Below are 18,998 nucleotides of genomic sequence, written 5' to 3' on the forward strand. Positions count from 1 at the left end.
GAAGTGAAGTTAAACGCAGCAAGATTTCTCCTTCCTGACATAGCTTACTTTGTGCTCTATTTTACTACACTTCCTTATTCTCCCAGGAAGAGTTTAAAAAGTTTAGAACATTCACATGACATTTCAACATACACTCAAACATCCCTATGGAAATTCCCATGCAAAAAGCTTAATTAAGATGGTTGTAAATCAAACTTTAGATGCAAGACCCCAAACACAGAATTTATCAAAATGATTGAAAGTCAAGAAATTTAAAAAAGTTAAGGATCAATAAACAAACTGACCTGATGACACCCATTCAATGGCCACAAAAAACCCAAACTCCATTTCCAGTCATCCCAGTAAGTCATCATAACTCATCCACATTTTCATTATGAACTACAAATCCTCACTTTCTATACAATAAATGCAAATCACATACAGGCCATCAGCCTTAAACACAACCCCTTTTCTGCTTCAGCTGCTCTGTATTTCTAGTCCATAAACATTATAATCCAATCAGTTAGGAACCAGACAGCCCAAACCAGTGTAGATTGTTGCTGGGGAAAAAAAAAAAAAAAAAAAAATCACTATACCTTCCCTTTTCAATTCCTTACATAGCACACCATTAGAGCTATATACTCACATCCTCTCTTGAAATGAGAGACAAAATTAGCTAAGAATGATTATATGCAACCAGTTATAAGTCAGGAATGAACACTGGGTGGGCGTATGCATCAGTTTAAATTGTTTACAGAAACATAATTAGGCATTTCTTGATTTTCCAGTGTATCACCTTTCTATCCCAAACCCCCTGAACAAGCCAACCATAAAAGAAACATAATGAATTTAAAAATACATAAACTCTTCCCCAAGCAGAGTTCTTACTCTGAAACAGAAGCGACAGAGATTCCATGAAGTTCACTGGGGACTTAGTTATTGCTAGCGATTTTATTTGGCAGGTGCTCACATACTGTAGTGATGGGTGGCAATATAAAACCCGAAGATCGATATGGCTTTTTCTTTATTTTTTCTTTTTACTTGAACCTTAATTTTGCATTTCTTGGCTCTCTCACTCTCTCTCATATATGCACTATATACTATTTTTTTAAAATCTCACTTATCAAAGTTTCTCTGGGGATAGCAACATTCTGAATAAAATGCAGTCATATCTAAAGCCAAATTTCAGCACAGGTGACATGATCCTTGGCTGAAAAAGGAACACCATCAGCTTAACAAAAAAAAACCCTGCACAACTCCGTCAAAGTTTCTCCTTCTCCCCCCCAATCCTACTGTTGTTGCATTCATTACAAAAAAAAAATCTGAATAGTTGTATCTGTCAGCATTTTATGCCTAGTTAGTTTCATTGTTCCCCTGTATAGGTAAATAAAGACCAATTCCGTAGACATATATGTGAATAACTTTACTTCAGGCCAGGGAGTAGTCCCATCAAATTCAGTGCACAAATGACCCACCTGAGTTACAATTTGAAATTAATGGGGCTACTCTCACATATAAAGTTGTTCATATACATAAGTATTTGGAGTATTAGGGCTTTAGTTAGTTTCTACTATTGTCTAATGGGTCTTTCAAACACTTACAAGGAAAAAAGAAAGTATGTTTAATAACTGGAAAAGTACAGTTGTAAAACTACAGAAGCAAGTAGGGATACCAAGGGACAGGTGCTGTACTCCAGGCTACTTTTTGAACTCATATTTTAGTTTACTAGATTTCATGTTGACAGGGTCCCTTGAATATGTTTTTGGCAATTTATTCTTTTTACTCTCATTTCTATTATTACAAGATAGAAGGGGTTTTTTTTTGTATTTGATTGACTAGTTTCAGTGTTGCATCTGTCATACAGTAAACTAAGATTGAGAAGAGAACTATCCCAATAGCTTCAAATATTTCCGACTATAAATGGAGACAAGCCCGAATGGTTGAGAAAGTGGCTTCCCTACATATATGTGAAATCTGTAAGGTTAGTGACAGGATTAGGAAAGAAAGATTAAATTAAAAGCATCTTATTACCAACATCTAAATAAGTACATTGTAAGACTCGTGGGAATAAAAGTTTCAAGTCACTGAACAGTTGCAGCCACATGACTCATTAGAGAAAAATCAAACAGAAATGTTACCTCAGACTCTAATCTCTGAGAGCACAAATTGCAGGTGTAGCTGAGAGACAAAAACATACAACAGTTCAAGCATTACACAGTGCTATTTTATAACTCCAGTCAGGCAAGACAATCAGATACTAGAATATCAATACCAGAGTATTTTGAGGTCTAACTGACAAACATTTACAGAAGCCACTGAAAACAAATGGACATGCTTACCCCTTTTCAGGATCTTAAACAACTATGCCCAATAGTCTGTGATGGGATGTTAAATGGGGTGGGATCTGAGTTACTACAAATAATTCTTTCCTGGGTGCTGGCTCTTGAGTCTTGCCCACATGCTCAGGGTTTAACTGATCACCATATTTGGGGTTGGGAAGGAATTTTCCTCCAGGGCAAATTGGCAGAGGCTGTAGAGGTTTTTCACCTTCCTCTACAGTGTGGGACACGGGTCACTTGCTGGAGGATTCTCTGCACCTTGAGGTCTTTAAACCATGATTTGAGGACTTCAGTAACTCAGGCATAGGTTAAGGGTTTGTTACAGGAGTGGGTGGGTGAGATTCTGTGGCCTGCATTGTGCACGAGGTCAGACTAGATGATCATAATGTTCCCTTCTGACCTTAAAGTCTATGAGTATAAAAAAGCGCTGATTTCTAAGTGAAGTTAATCAAAAAGTAATAGTTTTAGACTAGCAACATTTGAAGAAACCTTTATAAATTAGCAATGTCCTTTCCCCAAAGGAAAGAGCTGTCTGTTAATTGCTGACTCTAATTGCTCAGAACACATTACTTAATAATTCATTCCAGCTGGTCCAATCCTGCATTTAGCTAGCCTGATTCTCCACAGCCTTGCAACCTATGTTACTCCTGGGGGAATTCTGCACCAAAAAAATTAAAAATCCTGCACACAATATTTTAAAATTCTGCATATTTTATTTGTCAAAATAACACAATATAATCATGCCAGTTTCAATTATTTTGGTAATTTATTTCAAAATACCTGTCAGCAAGTATGTCTATAACAATAACAAAAAAGATGCAGGAAATGTTTTTTGACAAATAGATTCCTTACTAGGCATATTAATACAGAATTCTGAATAATAATTAATTTAAACTACAATACAGAAATGTATTTCCTGCACCCCTCTGAAGCAGTGCAAAGGCTTGGGGAAGCCAGGGGTAATGGAGAAGCTGAGGGAGAGGAAAGTAATTGCTAGGAAGGAGCCTGGGTGTAAACTTGAAAGGTTGTTGGGTATGGGTGGGAAAATATGAGGAACAGGGTTTTTTGGAGGGGAGGGAGGAATTGTTAGGGAGCTTTCCCCACGCAGACTCTGGCTGACCCCTCGCCTATCCCATCAGTCAGGCACAGCTGCCCCTGTCCCCATGTGTCCCTGCCCTCCCCCCACAGATACCCACTCTCTCCATCTGCATGTGTCCCTGCACCTCCTCAGCCAGCCCCTCCCCTCATCTCCATGTACCCCTGCACCCTGACCCAATGTGTCTCTGTGCCCCTACTCAGCCATCTCCCTTCCCCCTGTAACTCTGCACTGCCTCCCACTCTACACATGACCTTGCACAGTTCTCCCGCCCTTTTGGCCCTGCACCTCCACTCCCATTGAGCCCCTGTCCCAGTCTGTCCTCCCACACTGGTCCTTATGAGCCCCTGTCTGACCGCCCAGCAGCCCCACAATGTCTGTTTCCCCTAACCCCTGCCTCCTGATCTGGCCCAACAGGCGCTGTGAAGAAAGCAGGCTCTTTCTCTTCCCTATCGTAGCTGGGGCTTGCCAGGTGCAGCTGCTTTGTTCTAGCGCCACACACCCTCTGGTTTATTCACTGTGGCACAGAATTGCCCCAGGAGTAATACTACGTATTCCTTTGCAACTGTGCAAAGTGGTACTATTCAGCTTTGGGTATTCACGTACTGTCTTTACTCTAGGAGAGTCAACGTCACTGTGCCAAAGTTTGGATGGACCTTATACACTCTCACACTCCATAGAGTAGGCCATCCAAGACTTGATGAACACACTTAAATAAATATTTTAAGAGAAAAACAAGACATGTTTTTTAACGCAATCAATTTGATATAAGCCAATCAAACGTTAACAAGGATACAACAAAATAAAGCAGTATGCAACGCACATGTGGTTCTTACCATTATTAAATAACTTGTCCGTATTAGTGGTGCCCATTAAACCTACATTGACTGTCATTAAGCCTCCCTTTTCAATTTGATTTTCATGGTGGGTAAGTGTGCCTGGTCCTAAAGATCCTAAGGATTCACTATAGATAGGACTTAGTTTTTAGGTAATTTTCATATTCAGCTTAAAGTAACCATACTTTTAATTAGGGAGTCTGTCTAGATGATTTTTTAAAAATTAGATTAACCTTTTAGGTGATTAAAATTTCTTTATATTAGTGGACAGATTATGCAGTAACTAGATAGGATCATGCAATGTGTTTCAACCAATTGGTCACAATCTCTGGGGGTGACAGGTGTCATTGTAACTGAATGCACCATGTTGTCACACACTACACAGTATTAATCTTTATACAATGTAGGCCTTGTGTGGTATCATTTGAAAACTAATAACTTACTGGTTAATAATATCATGGTGAAATGTGTAGCAACATTATATGTAACGTTATCAACATAAAATGAAATTATGACTGAAATGTTGCTACCAGTCACATCTGGGGAATGGATAAACCTGTTTCTCAAAGACAAAGGACAAGCTGAGGCCTCTAGCCAGATGTCATCAAAGTTGATGGGCAGTCACCTGTCAAGGGGCCATTTCTTGGCAAAGAAGGGCAAAAACCAATCGATCTACATTTTAGCAAACAGCAGCATGGAATCTCTTTTATCACAAGGCTCCATGACTCATAGAAACTGGGTTTCATAGAATATCAGGGTTGGAAGGAATCTCCGGAGGTCATCTAGTCCAACCCCCTGCTCAAAGCAGGACCAATCCCCAGACAGATTTTTGCCCCAGATCCCTAAATGGCCCCCTGAAGGATTGAACTCACAGCCATGGGTTTAGCAGGCCAATGCTCAAATGACTCCAATCTCACAGCAGGAATTAACTTTATCTAGGGGTAACCCTCAGGAAAATGCATTTCAAAGAGTGACTGGAATATAAAAGTGAGGGACAAAAACATCCCAAGGTATTTCTCCCTACCTCTCTTTCTCCTAAGATGACAAAAGCAACAGCCATTTGACTTTGGGAGAGAGCCCAACCTGAAATTTGGTCAGTCCTGTTACTAGGAATGTGTTGTAAGAATTTTCTCTTGAACCAAGTCTAGTTTGTTAAGTTTTAGCACTAGAAAGCATTTCATCTTTTTCTCTCTTGTAACCATTTCTGACTGTAATGCTTTGTACCTGTACTCATTTAAACTCTCTCTCTCTTTATACTTAAACTTGTTTTATTCTTTAATCAAAACTAAGGCAGTGTGGCATTCCAATTGAATTGTTTGGGTAATTCCATTTAAAGTAGCAAATCATTGGCTATTGTTTCCTTACAGGGGCAATAGACCTAACATATCTCAACTGTCCAGGAAAGGGCTGGACGGTGCAGAATACACATTATGGGGGAAAACTCAGGTCTGGGAATGTGTTGGGGTCATCCTGCAAGTGGTCACCAAAGCTGGTGGAAGCCAGAGTGTGCTGTCAGGCTGCAGCTATATACAGACACTCCAAGTGCAACCTCCATGCTGTTTGGCTGCTTGTGAGGGACCCACGGTGGGAGCTACAGAAGCAAAGCATTGAGGCACCCCAGGTTGCCTGGCAAGTGGTGAAAACCCCTCACTGGTCTTGATTGCACTCCAGAATGTCAGTCACACAGTTGCAAGGTATTTAAAGTTTTATTACAATCTAAACCAAAGAAAATCTCACTCCCATACTTACCACATCCTTGCCCTTCAACCTCAGGTATTCTGACATCTCAACACACATGCAACTAACTAACTTAGGCTTATCATTATGACTGATTTTTTTATACTTACTTTTAAAGTAAATGCAAGGGAGTTGTGAAAATGTTCAATTTCAAATAAGGGGTCACCAAGTTGAAGAGGTTGAGCAGCATTGGTCCAGTAGAATGGATCTTGCTTTGTATGCAAGTAATCATGGGTCCAAATCCCATCTACTCTTTCACAGACATGGGGGAAATGTACTTTATGAGGTCTATTACTTGTGGTATGTAGGTGACCAGACTAAATGATCACTAAACGATGTTCACTTCTGGCTTTAAAATCTACGAATCTCAAGAGTATGAACGGAATGCCAGCCAGTTGGTTACTCCTGGGAGTTTTATTTCAATTTAATCTCCATTTACTGAAATAAAATAAAAAGGTCCTGAACATGTTTACAAAATAAAAGGTTTAATTAAGAGAAAGGCCTACATATATTTATTAGTCAAAGAAAATGAACCGAATATTATTATGTCCCTTGGGTATGTCTACACTTACCTCTGGAACGATCTATCCAACAGGGGTCAATTTATTGCGTCTAGTGAAGACGTGATAAATCAACTGCCGAGCGCTCTCCCATCGACTCTGGTACTCCACCAGAGCGAGAAGCGTAGGCGGAGTTGACAGGGGAGCATCAGCAGTTGACCTGTGGCAGTGAAGACACCACGGTAAGTACGTCGACTTCAGCTACGTTATTCACATAGCTGAAGTTGCATAGCTTAGATCGATTCGCCCCCCAGTGTAGACCTTAGAAATAGCAAAAACTGGAGTAAAATGGCTTAACTTTCATTTTTAAGAGATGCTTTATATATAACCCTCTACAACCAGGGCTCAAAAAATTAGGTACTTATCTTACAATGAACTCCAAAGGGCAAATCTCTGCATCATGCCTCATTCCCTTTAACAACCTTTAAGATCAGTCTGATCAAGTCATCTGATCAGTTTAATCTCCACATTAAGATTTTCTAAGGTTTTTAGATATTCCCTCTGAGTCATCAGGTCCTCGAAGAAACCAGTCACACCTACTCACTCGGAAAGTTAAATTAAGAATTGAGACTTAATAAAGGGCAGTTCTGATGGTGGCACCATATATTGCATGATGTAGGTATGCTACTCTTAAGAAAAAATAAATTAAATGGTAACCAATAATTTTCACGAGTTAATTAGTAAGGGTAAGAACTAAATTTTAGTTACGCACTGCTTTGATACTGCCATATCCTTGTTCAACTTTGATCAGCTAAATAATTGTTCCAAAATTCTTTATTTTTAATGGAGAAATATATACATAAGTACTTCTATTATTGAGTTCCATGTGGGCTTGCCAGTTGAAATGTGGGGCCATTCTATGGAAGCAATCCACTTGCACAGAGCTCATTATAGGGCCTACACTTAGGCTAGGTCTACAATAGAAACAATTTGCCAGGATGGCTAGCCCGACAAACCCACCTAGCATAGACCCTGCTTATACCAGTAAAATAAGCTATACCAGCAAAACAATTGTATGCCATCATATAGCTGTAACTACACTCGGACTTTTAACAGTATACTTGTGTTGAGAAAAAAAAAGAAAACCCACACCCCTAGTCAGCATTACTACACTGGCAAGTTTCTAGTGTAGACTTAGCCTTAATGAGTGAAGTTTAAATTTTTTAATTTCAACTTTATATGCAACTTGAAAACGTAAAAAGTACCTCCACATCACCACTCCTTTTCTGACTTATTTGTATTGGTTAAACCTTGTTTCCTAATGCCATTTTATAAATAAATAATCACGTATGGCCAACACTGGATGATAGACCATCATCCAGGCCACCTATTTTTTTTATTAGTATGTTTCTCAAGCAGTTACTTCTCCTTCAGTATTTTATTCCCTTGGCCCAGAGTTAGGGTATAAAATGTCAGTGTCACGCACTGAAATTTGCATTCTTTCATAATGCTTAGTTTGTTTCAAATCTGCTTCCAGAAACTGAAGAAATTAAACAAGTGTCTTATGATAGGTACCTGCATACTCTACATGGAAACAATGCCACATACATTGCAGTCACGTTATAATGTGTGGAAGACAAATAGTTAAGAAATACACACCACACGTGTGAAAAATAAATATTAGCTCTGATAAACAGAATGACATATAATATATAAAAATACAACTGGTTGCTTTTACAAAAGTTATCAGGTTTAACATCTCCATATCTGAAGCTTGTTATACAGTGCCAGTCTGTTAGAGAAACGTTTCTTCAAAAAAAACCAAAACAAACAATCCCCTTCCCCTAACACATTCCTGTCAAATTCTTATGGCCTGATGTTTAGCGTTCTGTACCAACCTCCCTTCCCCAACTTGCTTTTTGTATTATGCAATACTGAAAACCTTCATGTAAGGTTTAAAACTCCTAATCGCTCTCACACATATGATGTGAATGGTGAAAAGATACTATTATACCTTTTCAATTGTTTATGATGTGACAGAGGATACCAAATGATTTTCTTTTCAAGCGCCAAAGATTTTACACTGCTTATTTAAGTCCATAAATCCCCAAAATATTCTCTTTGTCACAAACATGTTTTTGAATCTTTTCATCAGTGTTCACTGGCAGCATAGCAACGCTGATAACCCCAAGTCTTAAATCTTCAAAGTACGAAAACAGTTTCTTTGCAAGTGTAAAAGAAATGCAAGTGTTCCAGCTGGCAAATCATTTCTTCTTCTTCTTCTTCTTTTCATCTGCTGCAATTTTTAATTTAACTTCTTCCACTGGAAGTGCTCCCAGCTTCTTTTTCTTTGCTTTCTTCACCTTTTCCTTGATTGCTTCAATATCAATTTTTGTTTCAGTAGAAGCTACACAATAAAAACCAACGAACAAATATGAGAAACATCCCTCTTAATTTTTTTCCAGTATCTACTGGAAACAGTCTACAAAATGATTCCATGTTTATACACAATGAGCTGTGTCTAACAATGAACACAGAAAGAAAGAGATGGGGGGATGGCAGGTTGGCATGTGTGTTTTTGTCTTCTCCAGCCAGTGGCCTTTGCAAGCAGTGATTTTAATAAAAGGGTTTTAATACCACATATAAACCAGAACCGTGGGATTTCCTGCGCCCGCCTTTCTCTTGGGCAGAAATCATGAGATAGGATCAAGTGTTCTTATCTCACATAAGCTACTTCCTACTTGAGCATAGGCTTGAGCTGACATTTTTGGATCTCAGTTCTTCTCTTTTACTTCAAAAATGTTTTTGTAATTTATTTTGGAAGGCTGACAGATTTACATTAAGTATACCCAGTAGGTAAAAGTAGCGCTAGTAGAGAATTATTTGACAAAATCTTTTTTTCATGAGAAAAATACCCTTTTGTCAAAACCTAAACTGCTTGTGCAAAAGGGTTGGTTTTGATGAATTTCTTGTTTCTACATTTTTTGTTGAAAAACGTTTCAAAGTTGCCAAAAGTGTCCCATTTCAACATTTTCTAAGTGAAAAATTCTGATTTTCAGTCAAAAACAACTTTTTGTTTAGCAAATTAAGTCATGGTAAAATGTTAAAAATAAAGAAGGTTGAAATGTAGAAGTTTCAAAAATATTGAAACAAACATTTTGATTGATCTCAACCAAATTTTTTTTTCCAGATTAACATTTTTTTGCAAATAGACAGAGTGTGACCTTTAGTTCCAATTCAGGACGGGATACTTTTTCAGCATCTCAATTTTTTCCCTGCCCAGCCCTTGAGCTCCTGGCCAGGGAGGCTAGTTCCCAGCCCCTCCCCTGCTGTTCCCCCTCCCATGCAGCCTCAGCTCGCTGTGCCGGCAGTGCGGCGGCGTGGCTGGCTCCGCCCGGGCGGCGTGGCTCAGGGGCAGATTTACCAGTGAACACAGGGTGCCCTGGCATGGGGCCCCCCAACAGGGGGCCCCTGGGCCGGGCACTCGGGCAGCTCAGCACTGGCACACCCCCCACGGTGGGGGGGGGGCAGGCTGCACTGCGGGGGCAGGGGAGCAGGCGGGCAGTGGGGGTGGCGGGAACGTGGCGAACATGGGCAGAGGACTCAGAAGGAGCACCAGGTGGCCGCACAGCCGGCCGGAGAGAAGAGGAACTTTGAAGGGGAAAGCAGGCTGCCCCTGCTCTCCTGAGTCCTCCACCCATTTCGCAGGTCTGCATTCCGGTTAGGGGCAGGGGTCCCGGAAGGTGGCGATCAGGGGACAAGGAGCAGGGGGGTTGGATGGGCCAGGAGTTCTGAGGGGGGCAGTCAGGGGGCAGGAAGTGGGAGAGGGCGGATAGGGGGCGGGAGCCAGGCTGTTTGGGGAGGCACAGCCTTCCCTACCTGGCCCTCCATTCTGTTTTGGAACTCAGATATGGCCCTCAGGCCAAAAAGTTTGCCCACCCCTGCTCTAAGTGATGTCTTTATGCTTTAAACATCAACCAAGTATGATTAGCAAGTTCATCTTTTCTTTTAATTTAAAGAAACTGTTAAAGTGGAAAAATCAACAGACCTTCATAGCTCCTATTCTAGCACACAGACTGAAGTAGCAAACACACCTTCGGCATGCCTGATGATCCAGTGGGTCCTTGCTAGCTTTTCTCCCAATGTCACTCTCTAGAGTCGACACTTTGTTACACTAAACGTTCAAAGGCAGCACTGCTTTAGGCTGCTTCATCTATTCCGTTGCCCCATGCAGCTCCACTGATGGATTTAAATAGCGAGGGGGCCTTGCACTGAACCTCCTCACCCACAAGGTGAATTTCATACTTAACGCTCCATATACCTCGGTTGGCTAAATAGCCACCAACCAAAGGAAAGTAGCTTTAAAAAAAACAGTAGAAAGGATTCTAGAGACAGGAAACAAACATTACCTTTTTTAGGTTTTACAACTAGCTTTTCCTTGGGAGGGATAAAAGCTTTATTTCTTTCCTCTTGTCTCCTACTAATGGCTTCTGCTTGTTTTGCCTAAAATACAAAAAAAAAAAAGGGTCAAACACTTGACTTACCAGTCACATCAGACAAAATGAGAACTGTACTGACCAAAAAAACAAACCCATTTTCTTTTTGCTGAAGGCTGAAACAAATCAGAACTGCCTTACCTTTATCTCTTCCACCCTCTTTCGTTTCTTCTGGCTTTCTTTCAAGAAGTATTCACCACTTGCCAATTCTTTATCAACCTGTAAAAAACACATTTGTGTGTTAGAGACTGATACTGAGGAAGCATCCAGCATCAACTGATCAATGTTCCCAATTACTTACGAGCAAGATTTCAGGACCTTTTATCTTTCCTGTCGAATTATACAGGGCTTAGACTGACCTGGCTTTCTGGTTGCGGAGGTGGGAAAGGTGTGTACTCCTTCTTAACATTTTTCTTCTTTGGCTCCTTACGTTTGTTCAAGTTCTTGTGTTTGAACTGAGGCAAAAATCGTTCCCAACTTTGTGTTCTTAGTTCAGGGTCCTTTGACAGCTCCCGTTTAATCATGAGAGTCTTTAATCATTTCAAAATATTAAAAAGAAATATTATTTAAAACATATAATTGAACTTAGGAAGTGTGTCAGTTATTTAAATACATAGGTGAATCACCTACACTCACAAGGAAATTCGGTGGTTTAAGCAGGAGCAGTCAGACATGCGAGGTAATTACACCTCTACCCCGATATAACATGAATTCTGATATAACACAGTAAAGCAGTGCTCTGGGTGGGTGGGGCTGCGCACTCCGGCGGATCAAAACAAGTTCGATATAAACACGGTAAGATTTTTTGGCTCCCGAGGACAGCGTTATATTGAGACAGAGACATTAACAGTACCAGGGAAGCTGCCTTGATATAATATTAATGAGTATCAAGCTGCTAATCATGGAGACACACAGATGAATATGCACTTTTCCTTTGGTGCTTTGTCAGGTACTGTTATGATTACACTGACTGTGTACCCTAATACACAGAAGTATATTCAAAGCAATATACTGCAAATGTTTCTTTAAAAAATTTCATTATAGGAGAAACCCTCAAAATAAAGTATCACAGGAATACTTAATTTATAAAAAGCTGTATCAATTAAGGTGCCTTGTGACAAGGAACATGCCTTAATACAGAAAAATAAACAAAGATGCAACCCCTTACAAAATGCACAGTAATGTACTAGCCTTAATATAATACACCGGACCACACCCACCTTTATGTTATATATGGGATGAATATTCTTCATAGTGTCCAGGACCACTTTTCTAACCTAGGTTTAAAAAAAGCAAGGGGAAGGGAAAACACAATCAAGATTCTAAATTATCGTACATGAAAGTCCTAAATATACAATGATTTCTTCAAACTCCTTTGCACAAGTGGAACTTTAGAGAAATATTTTTCTCTAAACCTTTTTGAATTACTTATCTTAAAACTAAATACTTAGTAGTTCCCCATAACAAAAGTAAAAAAGTTTCAGATAGAAATATGATTTTTAATTTTTTAAGTGATATCTTCAATTTTAAAAAGGCACAATTTACCACCACGTTTAGATTTTTATCAAACAAATGGTTTACAATACCCACAATCAACAGAAAGGTTTCCACGAATTGTGTTATAATTCCAGTGGAAACAACTGCTTATAACATTCTCCTGCAGAGCTTGCAACTCAAAACAGCACTCAATCTGACAGTGAAACCAGTTTCACTGACTCTGAAAAATACCGGTACTCATATACCTTTATATTTATTATCATCGTTTGTATTGCTGTAGCACCTAGCAGCCCAGGCGACGGACCAGGAGCGCACTGGGCTAGGTGCTCAACACAGAACAAAAGCATGGCCCCAGGGAGCTCACACTCTAAGTAAGAGACAATAGATGGATACAGACAGAAAGACAGGGAAATACAAGGAAACAATGAGACGGTGTTGGTCAGCTTGATAAGCAAATAGCAAGAGCAATATTTCCATCCTCATGAAACTCATGTATTTCTGCATTGTTTCTGCCCCTACTGTGTATGATGTAGGTTGACCCACTTACCTTTCCTGCGATCAGACCGCTAAAAGCAGGAAGGGGTCAAGTTGAGTGCAGATCCACATGTGACAGTCATGCAAATTATTCAACGAGTTAATGTGCATGCCAACAAATAATTTGAATATAACTATCAACTTCACCTGATGGTTAAACACTCTGTGCCCCAAGTAATGGCAGGGATAGCACATGGAAGGCAAGTGAGTACTGGGGTAGGTCAGATGGAGGCTATCTAGGGATGCTTGGGTTGGTTGGTAAGTGGGTGGGTGCTGGAGGGTTTAAAGAATGCTCAGGTTGTTGGGATGAGGAGTTGTCTCGGAAGTAGCTACGTGCTAGCTAGTTGCTGGGAGTGGGTAGGTGCTGGATCCTAGTTGGAAAGTTAGTGGGGTGGGGTGGGGCAGGGCTGGTGGTAGGGGTCTATTAAAAAAGCTAGTGGGTTCTCTCTCTCACCTCTTTTAGCCCATTAAAAGGTCCCAGAGCTGAAACAGTGTTCCCCTGAACCATGATATAACAGTTTGTTAGCAGTTCCAGAGCCTACACAAAAAAGGGAATAAATTAGTATAAATTGGTGCTTAGATAAACAACTTCACACAATTAAGATCTTGATTATTACATTTGTAAGATGTACCTTCAGAGTGGATCCTTTTGGCCCAATGAGTCTTTGTCTTCTTTTTATAAATCTCTCTCTGTTTCTCACTAGAGACCCTATTTTAATGATGTCACACGCAGTGTCATCCTGAAGGATGCGTACTGCCTAAAAAGGAAAATCAAAGCTATGTTAGAAATAAAAGAGAAGAGCAAACATATAGGCAATCAGCACTACCACTAGCACTATGTCATTGTGAGCACAAATTCATCATTTATTACTAAATGAAAGTCAACTGAACACTCTGATTTAAGCACAGTTTCAGTATTCCCAGATGTACTTTTTCTTTTGAAAATTATATTTTATTTGACTTTATTTGTAAATCATAAACTTCTTTAAAAATAGGAATGTAAAATTAACATAATTTAATATAGATACATTCAATATTAAAATTGAAATACTAAATAGTTGATATAAATTAGTGGCTTTAGTTACAAACCTGTTCAAATGGAACACTTCTTGCTAAAAGCTTTATTAAGTCTCTTGCCCTGATGATCACATATGGATCAAAAGTCTTCTTAGTTGTGGTGACAGTTATACTACCTTCAATTAAGTCCAACGTCGCATTCACATGCTGCAATATTTATAAAGAAATTAAAAATAATGGTCAATCACACGTAGTCAATTGTCAGAATAAAACATTACTATTTTTATGCTGGATGCAGGTTTGATTTCTAAACTGACTGTCAACTTAATACATTAATACATTAAAATAAGAATGCAGAATTCCATTCTTAATTCTTAAAAGGTGAATTAATATATTAAGAAATATATACTTAAAATATATTTATGATTTTGCTTTAAATAATTAACATTATGTGTAATAAATCTTTGAAATGGCATAAAATAAATTTAATTCATATATATATATATATATATATATAGGAATTATTCATACATGTTCATTCAAGGCTTTCTGCACCAATGGCCAACACTCTTTCAAGTAAGCTTCTCTGTATTTCGGAAACAGAGTTGCAAAGCTGCTTTCTTCCAGAAGCCCTCTAGGATTATCTTCTCTTGTAAAGGCTGGTTCTTTCCATCCATCAGGAACAGTGAGAAGTTCTGACTCATCTACTGTTACAAATAAAAAAAAAATCACTTGATTTAGAGTGCTTTTCCCTGCAACAATGACTAGTTTTTTTCCCCATTTAATGATTACAAAAGGAACTAGATTAACAGTCCTAAATCTTGGGGTGGGTGGGTCTGATTTTTGGGGCGTGCTGAGTATCAACAACTCCCTCTGAAATCAAGAGTAGCTGTAGATGTACAAGACTATTAAAGGAGGATCTTAAATTCCTCTATTTATTCAAGGAGCAGATAAGGAAGGTCAACGGCAATGAAGACCTATGGATAAGAGAGGCTTCAATCTTTAGTAGTCTGTTTGTTCTGCTTAACAGATATTATAATAAAAACAAATGATTACCAGGCAGACAAGTTTAATGACAGTGTGTAGTTATTAGACATTTTTCTGTGCAGAAAACAAGAAAATAAGATTTGGTGACAGACATTTATGGGTTAATTTTTATTTAGTCATTAGGGTGAGCTCTGAGGAGTGGGAATCCACAATAAAATTATTTAGTGTGTTGTTCAAACTGAGTAACTTAACATTTCTTTATTATCTGGAGTGGTTTCAGGGCCGGCGCTTCCATTTAGGCGACCTAGGCGGTCGCCTAGGGGCCAGGATTTGGGGGGGCGGCATTTTGCCGCCCTTGACGGCAATTTGGCGGCGGGGGTCCTTCCGCTCTCCAGGTCTTTGGCGGCAATTCTGCGGCGGGTCCTTCACTTGCTCCGGGACCCGCCGCTGAAGTGCCCCAAAGACCGGGAGCGCGGAAGGCCCCCCGCCGCAGAATTGCTGCCGACAACCGGGAGCTTGGAAGGACCCCCGCCTAGGGCGCCAAAAACCCTGGCGCCGCTCCTGAGTGGTTTAGAGAGGCAGGTGAAAAGGACAATCTGCCTTTAAGCACCTCACTTTAATGTTACAAAATAATTCATACCAACATTGTCAAAAGTTCCTCATAATTGGAGCAATTGGTGCAATAGAACTCTAGCAATCAAACCTGTTATCGGTGATGGCAATGAGAACTCTCGCATTGCTAAATATTATGTATGTGACGAAGGGTAGGTCTACACTAGTACTTAAGTCGATCTAATTTGTGTCGCTCAGGGGGGTGCAAAATAAATCTCCCTGAGCGACGCAAGTTACAGAGACGTATGTGCTGTCCACACTTGCGCGATGTCAGCAGGAGACGCTCTCCCACTGACATAGCTTCTACCTCTCACAGGGGTGGAGTAACTGTGCTGATGTAGAACGGCATAGAACGTCTTCACCAGACACACTGCAACTATGCCAATGTAGCGCTTCTAGTATAGATCTGCCCTAAGTCTGCAAAACTAGGCCTTTATTTAGTGTAGTGTTTTAAAACAAACTGTATTTCCAAATGTTTGCAAAGATGACCACCACAGTGGGAGTGGGAAATTGGTATAAATGAGGGAGAAAAGCAGAAAGCAGACAGTAATTCAAAATAATTAAAGACAGCCCTTCACCCCTAACATTTAGTTTACAGAGGACTGGATAATTCTTGACCCATTTATGTCTGAAATTCTTGGTATTATTTGCTTACAAGTAACAAGGAAGTATTTGAAAGACAGAAAATCCATTAGTCTCCATGTCCCCACCCTGCTTCCTTTCTCTGTAACGAACTATTGGTGTCAGATATGATCTGAAGGTATAGCTATACTTACAGTGGTGTGTAGAATACAGACACAGCACACCCAGCTAGCATGGGTATAAATGGCAGGGGAGATGGTGAGGCACAGCTTCAGCAAGTAGAATGCCCTGTATGCCTGAACCCTCGGTGTATGTACCCTACACAGCTCTCTACATGCCCCATCAGTGCATCCCATGTCTACACTGCTATTCTTATCTGTGTAGTGTCCTATCACCTCCTTGCTGCCAGAGCCTTTACCCACCACAGTGAAAGGCTCTGGCAGGGGAGAGGCAGCACTGCTTCCCCCCACCAGAGCCTTTCACTGCAGTGTGTAGCTAGGATTCCCAACTTTCTAATTTTTGAAAATCAGCCCCCCACATCCCACCTCTCCCCCAAGGCCTTGCCCCTTCACCAAGGCCACACCCCTGCCCTGCCTTCTGCTCACTCCTCTCCCCTCCCCACATTGCTCGCTGCTCTCCACCTCCCTTCCTCTCCCACCAGGTGAACCCCCTCTGCTCTGGGGGGAGGTTGCCCTGGCTGAGCAGGGCTGGCACGGGTTCATGACCTGGCACACACACCCCTCCCACGCAGCAATCGGACTTTTGGTCTCCAGTTAGTACATCTGGAAACCTTATCTGGAGCTACATATGTAGAGATAAATGTAAACATAGTCTGCGTAAATGTAGACATGGTCTGCGATACACCCCTGGGGCCTGACCCCGAACAAGGGTCAGTCATTATAAATGTTATCTGGGGATGTCTGCGTGAGAAGCAACTGGGATGAAGGGATTCAGATACAAATTTTGATTTTATTCTGTTTATTATTTTTTTGGGGGAAAAACAGAAACAGGAAGCCATCCATGCCCACTGTACACTGACCATCCCTACTAGCCACCCACCCTGGACCAGTTATAGCCCTGTATCATTACCACACCCACTTCTGGTAAATCCCTACGCACACTCATTCTATGTCATGTCCCATTCCTGGCATGACTACAGAAGTGTAGTGCCACTGTGACTCTGGCTTACACTTGCCCCAAACGGATGTAGAGTAGACACTTGTTTGTACTAACACCTTGTAAGAGCAACCATTGCTTACAAGCAACATTTCCCCTGGGAACACTTTCCCTACTGTGAATTGTCCAGTTGGTAATAGCAACATAACTGCTGCATAAGACCAACATTTGTGACATTGTGATGTCACATCCAGGGAGGAGATGTGGAGGCATGTAGAAGAGTTACCCCCCCAAACTGCATCTTTCCAGTCCCCTCCTCACCCTGGCCCTCCAGCACAGCTCCAGGGACACAGCCCTAGGGCACACTGCCCTGCCCACTTGCCCTGCCTGACAGAACCTCCATGGAGAGCATGTGTAGGCGGGAAGGTCTGAAAGAGAGGAATTTGGGGGGGGAGGGGCACATGGGAGACAGGGAACTGGGATCAGAGGAGCACAGACACAGCTGGAAGGTTTCCTGCTCCCTTCCCCAGCATGTGGGGCTTGTGAGCAGCAGAGGGTTGCTATATTGCAGTGGGGAGTATCAGGGACCCCTGTGCACTGAGCTGTCCCCTCCATTTCAGTTGCCAGTGGCAGCGTGTGGGTGTACTGTTTTGCAGTGGGGGCCAGGTGACCCCTCCTCCCCAGGCCACTACCCTGTGGGGCCTCTCTACTGTCCATGCTAGGCGCCACCCCTTTCCCTCTCTCCCCCTCATTACAGGCTGCACACAGTGCGGTCCCCAGCCATCCATCCCTTGCCAGGGTGGAGCATGAAGCTGCCAGAAGGAGCATCCTCAGCAGCGGGGCTCACTCTGCCAGTTTGCCCACTAGGGGCTCCCCTACCCCATTCCGCCCAAAACTTGGGGTTCCCACACCCGCCAAGGTGAAACACCCTTAACTCTTCATACGGCTTTGGTCAGCCGCTTAGGAGCAACATAGCAAAAGAGCACCGAAATGTTGCTGCTAAGCGTCTACTGTATTGTTCCCGCCCATTGAATCTCTGCCTGCAGCCCAGGGGCAGGGCACAACACATGGCATCTCACTGCTGATGCTCAGGACAGGTCCCCGAGCAGCACGGGCCAGGTGTGCATGTTGCAGGGGTGCGGGGGGTCTGGCCGGCAGGGGACGGGGAGCTGGGCTGGCTCAGGCAGTGGATCCTGGTTGCACATCATGGGGTGGGGGTGTTAGTTTTCAGGTCTCCACGTGCAGCTCACCCCAACCGCACCAACTGCCTTACAACAGGCCGCGTGTTCACCCTTCCCCGCACACAGAGATGAGCGCGAGCACAGCCCTCCCCGCAGCCCAGAGGGGCGAGCACACGCCCAGGCCCCCAGAACGAAGCGGCGGCGACGGCGGCAGCAGCAACGCGCCCCCCCGGGTGCGCGCGGAGGGGTCCTAGGCCGGCGCGCGGGGCCCAGGCCAAGCCGTCTAACTGCTCCGCAACACACGACTCCCGCTCGGATCCCGACGCGATACTCCCCTTTACCTGCTTTCTTTTTGCCCCGGTCCTTGGACGCCGGAGCCACCTGGCCGCTCTCTGCTTTCCTGGGGGCCGCCATGTTGCCGTCACCCCCGTGACCTCTCACCCCACGCACGAACGGACGCTCCGCGCGTCCTGCCCCCCTCCCCGTCCA

At 42.2% G+C, this 18,998-nt stretch overlaps 1 protein-coding gene across 2 annotated transcripts; it reads right to left on the reverse strand.

Moving 5' to 3' along the window:
- Nucleotides 1-7,850: 7,850 nt before the first annotated feature.
- Nucleotides 7,851-18,958, reverse strand: KRR1 (KRR1 small subunit processome component homolog). 2 transcript variants are annotated; one of them, XM_034771798.1, is made up of 10 exons: nt 18,851-18,958; nt 14,563-14,735; nt 14,104-14,238; nt 13,647-13,772; nt 13,469-13,552; nt 12,204-12,260; nt 11,343-11,513; nt 11,125-11,202; nt 10,897-10,990; nt 7,851-8,894 (listed from the first exon to the last, which is right to left on the reverse strand). In XM_034771798.1, exons 1-10 carry the CDS (start codon nt 18,921-18,923, stop codon nt 8,752-8,754), a joined length of 1,134 nt encoding a protein of 377 aa, XP_034627689.1. In that variant the 5' UTR covers nt 18,924-18,958; the 3' UTR covers nt 7,851-8,751. The 2 variants fall into 2 exon arrangements, with proteins under 2 accessions (XP_034627689.1, XP_034627678.1); XM_034771787.1 differs by having other exon boundaries at nt 14,563-14,738.
- Between the last annotated feature and the right edge of the window lie 40 nt (nt 18,959-18,998).

This window comes from Trachemys scripta, chromosome 1 (assembly GCF_013100865.1).
Source record: "Trachemys scripta elegans isolate TJP31775 chromosome 1, CAS_Tse_1.0, whole genome shotgun sequence".
NCBI lineage: Eukaryota > Metazoa > Chordata > Testudines > Emydidae > Trachemys > Trachemys scripta.